The 13280-nt window shown below is 36.8% G+C and overlaps 1 protein-coding gene across 5 annotated transcripts in view; it reads right to left on the bottom strand.

Annotated features, from left to right (window-relative positions):
- The window catches only part of Nav3 (neuron navigator 3), a 714280-nt gene that overhangs the window by 16376 nt on the left and 684624 nt on the right, over nt 1-13280 (bottom strand). For all 5 annotated transcript variants that reach the window (XM_026784582.1, XM_013350349.2, XM_026784583.1 and 2 more), the window contains 4 exons: nt 8330-8427; nt 5672-5767; nt 4879-5047; nt 3476-3711 (listed from right to left, as the gene is read on the bottom strand). In XM_026784582.1, coding sequence (XP_026640383.1) covers nt 3476-3711; nt 4879-5047; nt 5672-5767; nt 8330-8427 — 599 coding nt within the window. The remainder of the gene's footprint in view (nt 1-3475; nt 3712-4878; nt 5048-5671; nt 5768-8329; nt 8428-13280) is intronic.

The raw sequence follows: 13280 nt of genomic DNA, 5'->3' as shown, positions 1-13280 counted from the left end.
AAGGGGACAGAAAACAGGAGGAGGTACTTTTCTTTTTCTCTTTGATGGCTTATTGTTAGATTTTATTTTTTATTTTTTGAGTAAGTGCTTTCTGGCCATGTCTCTTCAATGCTTTCTAGTGGCATAGCACAAAACAAAGCAGCAATTACACAACTCTATTTCTTTTTGCAGCAAAAGACTTATTATTTCATGCCTCATTAGCATTTTATTTTAGAAAAATCTATATTCCTCATGGGTACCCTTAACACAGTCTTAACTTGTCATTCCTCTTCATTTATACCATCCTCCCACTCACACCCTCTCCACTCCAAAATCCAAAAACCTGTGGATTCTCTGTCAACTTGAAAATAATAAGACATAGTCTCTGGCTCTAATTCTGTATCCAGTCTGACTGACAGCTTATTCACACATAACAAACCAAGGGAGAAAAATTAACATCTTTCATTTGTATTTTGTGTTTTCTCGATTAATACTATATGATTTGTCTAAGATTTCTTCCTATCACCAAGTTTTATTTAAATACTCCTAAGAATTTCACCTCTGACTACTTAGCACCGAGAAATCTGAGCTGAGCAGTCCCCTTGCCAATCTGAAAAGCAAAACCAACCAACCAAAAAAACCCACAGCCCACGTAGCCCCACTGGAGACAGATGCGAGAACTTTACCTGGTCATCCACAGTCTCGTGGAGATACATAGATTAATAGAGATGGGTTAAATTAAGATATAAGAGTTTGTCAGAAACATGCTTAAACTATTGGTCAAATAGGATCGCAAAAAAATATGGTTTTTGAGTGATTATTTCAGGGCTGAACAGCTGGAAACAAACAAGCAGTGTCCTCACAACAATGTATACATAAATGGATTTTCACAAGAGAATATTTTGCTAGAGGAATTGACCCACTACACTTTACATTGTCAAACTGCTTCTCATTGAATTTTAGAGCTGATATATTTAATTCCAGCCATGTATAAAATGATCCTCTGCTTTATCAAAGTCCATTGGTCTCCTCTTCCAAATCCATTTTACTTATTTTCTAACCACTTTTTTCTTTTGTTTATTTTTTTCAAGGCAAAGAACTTGTATAGTGTTCTGGCACATCAACAACGAGGAAAAGCCAAAGAGAACATAGTGTATGCCCAAGAGACCTCAGAGTTCTTTTATCTTTTGATTGGAAAGAAAAGTACAGGGGGCTAAAGGGCTTTCATGTGGAGATACAAAGAAACAGGAACACAGCATACACTAAATATGCAGGTGGGAACAAATGAGCAACTGTCTCCTTCTAATGCAGCTTAAAGAGGAGTCAAGTTTTCCATGTCGGGATTTTTTTTTTGTCAGTCCCGATGACAAAGAATGGCACAACCACAATTTGAAAAGTGCTGAACTCCAAAGAAATACTCATAATTTACAGGATACATGTATTTAAGCCTAAAATTCCCCATTGCACTTTATGTATATTACTGTTTGAAAAGAACTTTGAACCAAGGTATGCATATGTTGTAGAGTATGTGATCTTAGGCAAGAAATCTCCATTGGTGTGCTTGCTATCTTTCACGGTTTATCTCTGTACTTTTCTGTATAGCTACCAGTTGCAGAGACAAAACAAAGCAAACCCACATACATTTTCTTTGAGTTCTCATCAGAACCTTCCATTTCCCCTCATCCTACAATTGAGAAAAAATGAAGGTGCTAAGGAATCTAGTAATAGTCCCCAATGCTCCTCCTAGTTAATGTACCATCCCACTGAGACGGGACTGCTCATTGTACCAAGGGGTGGCCGCTAATATCACCAATTGATCAGTCTACCGATGAGTTGATACTGAATGAGCTAATCAAAGGGAGGGCCTGGTGAAAGGGTGTGGTTCCCTGGGGCATGTCTTTACAGGGTATGCAGGCCCCCCTTTTCTCTCTGATTTGAGGCCACCCTGAGATGATCCTCTCCACCTCTCATCAAGTTCTCTTATGAAAATGCTGTTCTGCTTTGGCAGGTTAAACAAAAGTGCCAGCTGTCCATGAACTGAACTCTCAGAAACTGAGCCAGAAGGAATCAACCTCCCTCCCTCTCGGTTTATCTCAGGCATTTTTTATCACAGTGAGAAAAAGCTGATGAACACGTTAAGGGGCTTGGTCAGTGTAAACCATCTAACTAGGCTATTTTGAAACTGTGGCGTGACTCTCTCTCACTGGGACTCCATCAAGGTATCCCTGGTGACAGGTCACTTTCCCAAGAGCCCCTCAGGTAGCAGCCTCTGAGATTTCAACAAACAGAACAATAAACAGGTGTACTTCCTACTTTAGCGCTCTTCACTTTATGAAGTAGTGCTGTGCCAATGAGGTTGGGTATTTTGTGTTGATTTGTTTGTTTTTCCAAGACAGGGTTTGTCTATATAACAGTCCTGGCTGTCATAGAACTCACTCTGTAGACAAGGTTGGCCTCGAACTCATAGAGATCCTGCTTCTATCTCTTGAGTGTTGGGATTAATGGTGTGCACCACTACCCCCAGTGACTTACCAGTGAGTTTTACAGTCTCACATTGGTGTGAGGAGTTTGTCTGTCTATTTTTTGTTTTTATTGGTTAATGAATAAAGCTTTTTCAGTCAACAGGTTAACAGAACATAGCCAGGATGAAAAAGATAAAAGATATATAATAGAGAGAGTAGGTGGAGTGAGCAAGACACCTTATAGCCACCTGAGGAGAAGGAAGTGAGTCACCAGCGGGAACCTTGCCAGTAGGTCACGAGCCTCGTGGTAAAATACAAAATAATAGAAATGGGTTAATTTAAGATGTAAGAGCTAGTCAATAAGAAGCTAGAGCTAACAGGTCAAGTAGTGATTTAATTAATACAATTTCTGTGTGGTTATTTTGAGTCAAGGCAGTCCAGGAATGAATGAGCAGCCTTTGACAACATCACAGGCCAATATAATAGCAGAGACAGATCAAATTGCTATAGTAGATTAGAATGGTAGGCAACTTCAACATTCCTCACTTTCCCAAACTTCTCGTGCAGAATTTCTCTAGAGACAAGATGTCAGCAAATTGCTACTTTATCAGTATTTCTGCAATAATTACAGCTATCTCCAGATCAATCTCTATTCCTGCAACATCCCCATTAATTCCTGTTCATTTATTGATGCTTAAACCACACATTGCCTTTTTATACTGCCTGGCTCAGCCTATAGAGTCATTTAACCATCTCCTTTCCATAGCACCATAAATTGCTGCCTTTCTTGTATAACACTTTGTAAACACATAGTTTAGGGACATCCACAACAAAGGCTCTGCCATTGTATTAGACATAATCCCAGTGACTTTCCAGTTACATGGTAAGTGACTGTTACTAAAAACAGAAGATTTATGGATTAAGCAAAATTTGTTCAGTGTGCTGACATGAAAATTGCATGTGATTTTAAAACTCGATTGCTCAGGACACTCCTGGATAAAAGACAGTTATTTTCTGAGTTTTCTGTGACCTACCTTACTTGACTTGTGGTCCACATTAAAAGTAGCAATTGCATCCTCTGTTTTTTTCCTCCCAGATTTGGCTATTACATATTCAGCAAGCTTGTTGGCTAAATAGGTCTTTCCAGTACCACTTGGTCCTGAGAGTATAATTCTGTGGTGCTCCATCAGCAAGTTAAAGTACCTTTGGGTAATTGGTTTGGGGATCAGGGTATCAAAAACAAAACTGTCCAGACTATTTTCTTCTACCCCTGAAGGAAAAAAAAAATCAAAGGCAATAATAAGCATTATTGGTTTTTGGGGGGGACAGAATTAGAAATATATTATGAACTCAAAATAAATCTTTGTTATTCATAAGAATGTAGTTCTTGCAAAATAATTTTCTGGCTATTTTTAACTCGCAAGCATTAGTTGTCATTTGAACACTGATAAGAAGGCATAGTGAACATCAAAGCTGCTTTCTTCTGCTCAAGCTGCCCTCCACTGCCAGCTGCATGCTTTCCATTATTAAAGAAAGAAATATATAAATTTACATTTACTGAGATAAGCAAACATGCTAATTTCTCTTAGAGATGTATGTACAGTGCTAGAGAAGAAAGGGAGATATGTAAGATCTTTAGAACTAAGACGGAAAAATGGCTTCATGAGGAGTTAGCAAGGAGTAGTAAAACACAAGATAAGTTCAAGGCCAGCCGAGACTACATAGTGAGACCCTGTCTCAAAAAGTCATAACTCAAAGGACAATGCTTGGTCTTTTTTTCCACCCCATCCTTATTGCCTTCTCTTACTCATGAAGTACCCCAGCTGTATAGTCATGTAAGCTTTTGGAAAAAAATACAAATTACAGTGTTTGTCAAAGGATTAAGAAGAGAGCAACATTATTTCATTATTTCCTTTTACTAACACAATTACTTTAATCACAAAACCAAATATTGACAAATCCTGCTATTAATCCACAGTTTATTTAGATACCTCCACATTTTCAAACACACTCAGAGAACTAGAGAGGCAAGCCTGTGTCAGTTGTTGCATTAGCTATAACTAGACACAACACCCCAAAGCATGACTCATTCCTGGCTCTTGACTTTCAATCTGCACCCCCTCTGGATGTTTATTAAATACACATACTTTTAGCTTCAAAATATGGTGATGAATATATTAGTTCAGTAAACACAATAACGTTAATTGAAAGCTTGTCTCAGAAAGAGAAGTTAGGAAAAAAACCGAAAAGCTGAAATCCCCCTAGTTACCTTTCTTCTACAAGTCTTGGGGATGGTACAGAATTATATTTCTAGACAAACCAATATTCATTTCATACTTTAATACATTTTATAAAAGTATGCAAACTTTAACAAACTATAAGTGCAAAAGAAAAAAATGAGGTGTCTGGGTAAAAGTTGTCCTTTTTTATTTTTTACCTTTCAAGTTCACAGTGATGATATTATTATCTCCAACCAGGTATCCACAAGGCAGCAGTTCAGGCACTTCTAGGTTATGGGATCTAATTAAATCTCCTATACAGTAGCTAGCGATACAGTCAGAGCTCAGACCAAGACTAGAGGATGTGTCGATTCGGAACACATATTCCTAAGGTGGTCCACAAAAAAGAAAAGTCAAAACAGAGCTGCAACTCATCTGTAACAAAGATAAATTCATGAAGATATAAAGCTGGGTGTTAAGAATTTTGATTCATAATTCTGTCTATAGTCAGACCACCCTGAATGCACCCGAGTTCCTCTGATCTCAGAAGCTAATTGGGGTTGGGCCTGATTAGTGCTTAGATGGGAACCACTGGGATACTTAGTGCTGTAGGCTTTTGGGGAATAGAGATGAGTCACTAGGTAAGAACAGTTGCTGCTTTTCCAGAAGACCTGGGTTCAATTCCCAGCACCCAGGTGGCAGCTCACACCACTTGTAACTCCAGGCCCCCAAAATCTGATTTCATTCGTTTGAGCACAGACATCAGGTATACATATGGTGTGCAGACTTAAATGCAGGCCACTCAGACACATAAAACCAATACATCTTTAAAAGTTAAAAGAAAATTTGGACCAACTATATAAGAAGTGTTATATTAAACAGTGCAAAGAGAGAACTCTTTCCCTTTTGAGATGGGGGAGAGGATCAGATACATTTAAGCTATGAAAGTTAAATAGATTATCAAAAAGGTGAAAACATAAAAATTTATGTCAGGCTACCTTAAAAACCTACCTTAAAGAGACGCCTAATGACACCATCTAAGACATCCCATTTCGTTTTTCCACTCACACCAATGGATCCTATCAAATAAGCCTGAGACTTCTGGTCCTTAATGAGAACAAAAAGAAAAGAAGGCCCAATAGTTTATTAATTTATCACTATACTTCCCATTAAAATGGACTAATCTAGTTCCTGCTTAAGACTGCATATGGCAGGTTATATAAAACAAAATATACCTCAGCGAATTAGTCAACTGAGCAAATAAAGTAATAGCTAGGACAATAACTAAAGAAAGAGCTTAGATGACAGAGTAGGAAAAGAAAAAATGGTGCATGAGATGTTCAGAAGGAAGACAAGGTGAAGGTGTCCCAGAAGACCTGCTTTCCCATACTGATATACTTGATGCGTTCCTCCTATTAGTAACTGTGTGCAAGGAAGACACAGAAGACAGAATGGATCTCATCAAACAAACATAGGACTTCATCTTACTATTTTATGATTTTTATCTTTGATAAAGCAAACACACAGAATTTCTATCTTCAACTTAAATTTACTAAACAAAGCATCATTAACAGCAAAGATATCCACACTACTGTGACATTTACCTATTTGAAAACAGGTGTGATTTTGAAGTTGTCAGAAAATTTCTAAGAACCAGAAAGAGAAACTTACGGGACTTATTATGGAGCTCACTTTAATAGTAGAAGTGGTGGTCTCATATTTATATTATTTATAGGATTTATTATTAATTCTTTTCTAGGAATATGAGAGATACAAAGCTTCTGTCAGTTGTAGTTAAGTTAGAATTTTTTTTTAGTTAGGTGGAAATAATAATTGTAATGCCAGTAAGTAGAATTGATTAATAATTGCAATCCTGGTTTCTATAGTCTAGTGGTCATTAAAATATAGTAAAATAATTATTGAGCCAAACCTTTAGAATGCAAGAATTCTACAGCACATGGTAGCTACAGTAAGAATGTATCTACTTATGAAGAAAACATCTCTCTATTAAGAATATGATGAGAGGTCAATCCCTCAGCTGACTCTAAACCTCAGTTTCTTTATCTGTAATATTTAATACTCTCAGTGTAAACAAACATTACCCTTTCTACTGCGATGTAATCTGAGTTAGAAGTCTAATCTTTTTTTTTTCAAGAAAAAGTTCACAAAAGTGTTTTTGATACTTCCTTTAGTACTATTAGCAGTGAAATTTTTTATGTTCCCCAAATTAATTTGTTGAAGACTTGCTCTCAGTATAATAATGACTGAGCAATGAGGCTTCTGGGAGGTGTGTGGGTTAGTGCGGACATGAAAGTGAGGACATCAGGGTAAGAGTAATGTCTTTGTCACAGCCTCTCTCTTCCTTCCAGAGATGCCAAGAAAGGCACTATAAGAACCAATCAAGATGTTGACAAGCTGCAACCCAGAGTGCCCATACCAGCATCCAAACTGGCTAGAAGCTCTGTCTTGGACTAGTCTGCCTCTGGAACTGGTGGGGAATAATTTTTAAAGCCATCTCTACTATGTCACTTTTTTGTGGCAGTCATTATATACCTAGACAACTCTCACGAATTGTTCTGGAAAAAGATGTTGGAACACATTCATTGTTCCTTAGAGTTTTTCTGGGTAGGAAACCTTTTTCTTCTTCTGTGGTTTATAGTGCAGTTTCTAGTATGTTTACTGTGCTTACACAATACAATAGAACAACTGCTTTTAAATTAGATGTAGTTCAGGTTTCCCTCAAATCACAAGACATAAATGGTCATGTGGGAAAAGGAGGCACAAGTCTACATCTCAGGAGAAAGATTATAATGTGGGATTACTCCCAACATTTTCAGAAGCAGAATGTCATTATTAAAATTCAAGTGCTCTAACTATTCTTAAACTTTGAAATATTTTATTGTTTTTGGTTGAAAATATAAATGTGCATTCTGGGCTGCTGAGTAAACAATTTAATTAAAAATCCCTTTGAGTTAATTAGGACACAGAGTCAAATGGCATTAATTTTTTTTTGGTCTTTTCTTTTTTTTTCTATTTTTATTTTTTTTTATTTTATTGAGAAAAGGAAAAAAAGGTTTCAGCCTCCTCCCAGCCTCCCATTTCCCTCCCCCTCCTCCCACCCTTCTCCCCCTCCCCCCACTCCTCTCCCCCTCCCTCTCCAGTCCAAAGAGCAGTCAGGGTTCCCTGTGGAAAGTCCAAGGTCCTCCCCTCTCCGTCCATGTCTAGGAAGGTGAACATCCAAACTGGCTATGCTCCTACAAAGCCAGAACATGAAGTAGGATCAAAACCCCGTGAAATGGCTTTAATTTAAAGAGAATATTTGAATACAGAAGTGAAGTTACATAGTTGCCTGATTAGACAGGACTATGCTTAAAATGGACATGGACAAGTAGAATTAATGGAGTATGAGCTACTGATTTCAGTAGACTCTCTCTGATGTCTACAGTATTCATTACCTTACAGGCTCCTGTTTGTACAAAGACCACATCAACAACCTGCACATGGTGATGCCCTTTCTTTGCTGTCTCTATCCCTTCATCTTATAAAACATGTTTAGCTGGCACCAAAGAAGCCGGCAACTACAAGAGCAAACCCTCAGACATACACCACATCTAAATTAGTAAGTGTCCTAATTCCTGACTTACAGGGAATATAAGATTAGAGAGATACCTTTGCTCGACCATAGCCCTTGCTTATGGAGACTATAATCTTCACACTGCGGCCATCCTTATGTCCAGTTGCATCACCAGTGTCTTCTAGCAAAATATCTACAGAATCAAAAAGAAACGTAATTACTACAGGGTAAGATTAACTCAGGGTTGCTTCCCGCCCATCCTTTTCCACGTCTATATTGTAAATATTATCCAGTGGAATCTGCTCACCATATTAGCCAAACTGATTAGAAAATCCTCAGCTCTCAAGAGGATGGATTATATGATGGTACTAAAATTTCATCTTAAGAATTTATTTCTACTTGCAAAGATTTTTACTTAAGTGTGGCACCACTGCCTTTGAATGAGGAAATAAGTTTTATTCTATTGCAGATAGGTCTAGATAACACTTGAGGAATATCCAGGCACCATTTTAACTGTAACAAACTGAAAAGGAACCCAAGTTTTCATTTTATGAATGCAAAGGTGCTGAGATACGAGTGGTTATCAAATGAAACATCTTCCAAGCATCTAGTATATGATACAGTTGTGATAGGACTTTCTATAAATCTGTCATTACTAGGTATTGTTATGACATTATGCATACCTACTGAAGTATGTTACTCATTGTTCTCCTGTACCCTACATTAACAGCTTCAAAACTAAAATTCTGTTTTTAGCAATATTCTAGTAGTTACTGAAGCATGCTAACTCTTACTGGCATTTATAATAATACCAGCTTTCAAATGAGATTAAATATTAAAATTTAAAATAAAGCAAATAAGTGCCCAATTTGAAGAATTGGTATGGAAAGCCTCCTACACGTATGTTTTCCTTCAGCAATGATGCTATTATTGAGTCATGCCTAATATGAAGACAGTATTCTGTAGACAAATACAATTTAGCTATATGCTAAGGAATGCAAGTGTTTGACCCAACTTCACTAATAATTTCAAACAAATACTGTGACTATTAGCATCATCAGAACAATTTATTAAGATGACTCCTAAAAATGGAAAGCTTCTATTTTATTTGAAATAGGATCTTGTTCTCTTATAGGCTAGAAGAGTACTTATAGAACTCATGGCAATCCTTGTCTGGGATTACAGATGTGAGCTACCATACCTTTTTGGCATGGTTTCTGTTATAGCAATAATAATAATGTCTAATTTTGCAAAGAGGCAAAAATTACTTAAAGATCATATAATTAATAAAGAACTTTTAGAGTTATGGTGTATGGAAAATTTATACAAAGTTTTATTATTATTATAACTATTAATACTATTAATATCATTTTATGTAGGGTCAATGCAGGGTTTTGTTTTAAATTTATTTTGTGCTATTGGGACGGGCTTTCTCTTTGTAGCCCTGGTTGTTCTGGAACTCCCTCTGTAGACCTATGGTGTATGGAAAATTTATACAAAGTTTTATTATTACTATAACTATTAATACTATTAATATCATTTTATGTAGGGTCAATGCAGGGTTTTGTTTTAAATTTATTTTGTGCTATTGGGACGGGCTTTCTCTTTGTAGCCCTGGTTGTTCTGGAACTCCCTCTGTAGACCAGTCTGGCCTTGAACTCACAGAGATCTGCCTACCTCTGTCTCTGGAGTGCTGAGATTAAAGGTGTGCACCACCACTACCCAGAATCTTTTTGTGTACCCACACACAGAGCTTAATCCCAGCCCTCTCCTTCACTGTCAAGTTTTAAGTCATCAAAGAAGATCTTTACTAGAATTTAACTTATTTTATTAGAAGACACTGCCAAAGACTTTTTCCTTTTTAGCTATTGTCTTTAAAAATAAAGGTTTACATAATTATTTTTAGCTATTCTTTAGTAAGAAAGAATAACTAACAGTCCAAAGAGTCTATGACATATTTCAGAATGATTAGAATGAATTGCTCCAAGGATAAAAGTGATTGTCATTTGAAGAGATGGAAATGTTCATCACCTTGAGCTGGTGACTACAGAATATACATATATATTGATTTATAAAACTTATACAATTGAGATAAATAAATTTTAGACTAATAAAATTGTTTCTAAAATTATTTTGTTCCTAATTTCAGGAGTTTAGAGCAACACACCATTGGTTGTTCATATTTAAACTTCTTATAATTCCTGGCCAAACTTCCTGCTCAGTTACTCATAAATATTCATAACTCTTAGTTATGCATAAATATACATAAGCATTCAGTAAATACTTAGTAAGCATAAAAAAAGAAAACTTCATCTGGATATTGAGGTACATGCACATCAAAGTAGAAAAAAAAACCTTCTTGCTCCTCTGGATACATGTTCTCAACAAAGTGATTTTAGAATATGCTGGAAATAAACAGGGTGATGAAATGGACAGGAATTGACAGGGGAGTATCCTAGATATTTAGGCATTTCTATCAGAGGTGGGGTTTGGGAGTAGACCACAAGGCTGAGAAGTCAGTCCTCAGCAAGCAAAAAGTCAGGAAAATTGGTTCCGGCAAAAAAAGAAAAGAAAAGGAAAAAAAAAAACAAAGTTATTTTAAGAGCTGAACATGAGCTTGGCATAGCAGTAAATGTAATCCAGCACTTGTGAGAAAGAGACAGGGAAATCAGGAAAACACTTCAGTCCTAACTACATAATGAGTTCAAGTTTCATGCTTGGGGCTACTGGTATACCTACATAAAAGCCTCAGCCTAAAACCACACTCATTAAAAACAAACAAAAAAAAAAAGGCTGGAAATTCTAGGAACATGTTCATGACAGAGAGAAGACAAAAAAGAAGGGAGGGCATGGAGTCCTTTGAAGTGATGTTGAGTGAGTAGTTGTCCTTCAAATGGGATAGACCTTGCTTGCTCACCCGACATGTCTATCATTCACTTCATGTTATATTAACTCATAAAACAAAGCGTAAAATACGAAAATCTCCTAACAACTTAGAGTAAACACAACCTTTAAACGAATGAGTGATGTTCTTGGCCTTTACATAGATAGTTAATTAAGAAAAAAATAAGTCAAAATGCCAGACAGTGATTCATGCAGAACAGGGTTTAAATACTACTTGCTGAGTATATGATCTTGACAAGTAGGACCACAGTCATTTTCCTAAGGCTTGGTTTACACCTATGTAAATGGGGTGGGGACTACCAACTTTGAATGATTATTGAGGAGACGAAAGATAATATTTTAAAAAAGACTCATCTTAAATGGCTCATAAGTTTTGTTGTCTATGATATTACTCCTTTCTCTGTGTGCTCAGCATTTAAATTCCCCTCTTGGCAGTAGGATGGTTATAGCATGTCTCACTCTGATGAGACTCCCAGATCACCTGAGGGAACAACTCCCAGGAGAATACAAGCTCTAGTCATAAATTCTTCATAATTGTTTAGTAGAATAATAAGCTACAGTGATATGGGACAGAAGAAAACAAAAATTAAAGAATTATTTTATTGCCCCTAATCTCATAATCCTTTGTTTTTTTTTTGAGTCTTTGAAGCTTTTTGTGAGGCAAAAATATTATCTAAAAATTATAAGATTAAAATATATATTTTAAAAGTTTTTATCATGATATTAATGGCCATATAGAGTACTAACTAGTTCTAGTAAATGGCTTCATTGAGCTTCCTGTACATGATTTCGGGTTTGACTCTCTATCAGGTGACAAGGAATTAAGTTTTTGAATTCTAGATGTTTATAACAAATATTGATCCTTTAACTTCTTTGAAATGTTCTACACATCACATTTAAAATGTTTAACTTTTCTGTAGTGAACCAATACCATGCCTAACAGTGATATCTGAAGTCTTCAAAAGGAGGGTGGGGCCCCACAATGATGATTCCACCATGACTATGATCATAACACCACTAAGCCTGAAAACCCAACCTAAAGACCAGCTTTGGACTACAAACTGCTCAAGACAATTTTGAGGTAGCTAGCTGGGAGATGATCTGATGGAGGAAGGTCATTGGTTAAAAAAATAAAGAAACTGCTTGGCTGGCCCTCATAGGTTAAAACATAGGTGGGAGGAGTAAACAGAACAGAATGATGGGAGGAAGAGGAAGTGAGCTCAAACTCGACAGCTCTCCTCTCGGGGCCAGACGCCTCAGAGAGATGCCATGCCCCGCTCCCGGGCAGACAGACATGATTCAGCTCTGACCCAGGATGGACGTAGGCTAAAATCTTCCTGGTAAGCGCACCTTGGGGTACAACACATATGATTAGAAATGGGCTAAATTAATATGTGAGAATTAGCCTAGAAGAGGCTAGATAAAGCAGTGATTAAAAGAATACAGTGTCCGTGTAATTATTTCGGGTAAAGCTAGCCGTGCAGGCTGCCGGTTAATGGGGATGTAGTCCCGCTGCTCCATATTACTACAATGATCCAGTATCATACACTACTCTAGCCAGGATCTGAGATAAGCCCTGTACTTTCCCATTATGCAGAGACTGGGCTGTACAACAAATGATAGAGCTTTCTCTTCTAGTACTTGACATTTAACCCTAATTTTTCCTTTCTGGATCCCCTAAAGATGCCGTCAGCCCCAGACAGCAGAAAGCACATTTAAGAATATGATGCCCACATTCCCAAGAGGTCAGGTGTGTGGTTTCTTGTTACTCAGTGGGTTATTGATATTCATCATTTTTAGCAGGGGTGGTGGTTACAAATTGTTATTGGTTATGGTCAGGAGAAAGTTAAACAAAGAAGGTTAGATTAAGAGTTCTTGTTTTGAAAAAGAAGAGAGGGCATATAGATATGGTAGGATATAAGGGTACATTATTGAATCTACTCTGAAAAGAATTAGGGGGATATAGAAATAAGGTTAAAATGTAGACTTTTCAATCTACTTTTATACCAAAAAAAGCAACTATTAGTTTTAAATATTTTACATTGGCTTGGATTTTTTTTGTATATTGATACAATATTGAGATTATTATTTTTTAGAATATACTGTACATACATTTCTAATCTTGTTCAAGGTACGGTACCT

The sequence above is a fragment of the Microtus ochrogaster genome, chromosome 24 (genome assembly GCF_000317375.1).
Source record: "Microtus ochrogaster isolate Prairie Vole_2 chromosome 24, MicOch1.0, whole genome shotgun sequence".
In the NCBI taxonomy this organism is placed as follows: domain Eukaryota; kingdom Metazoa; phylum Chordata; class Mammalia; order Rodentia; family Cricetidae; genus Microtus; species Microtus ochrogaster.
The sequence above is the reverse complement of the archived record's forward strand: the minus strand, read 5'-3'. Positions and strand labels throughout refer to the sequence as shown.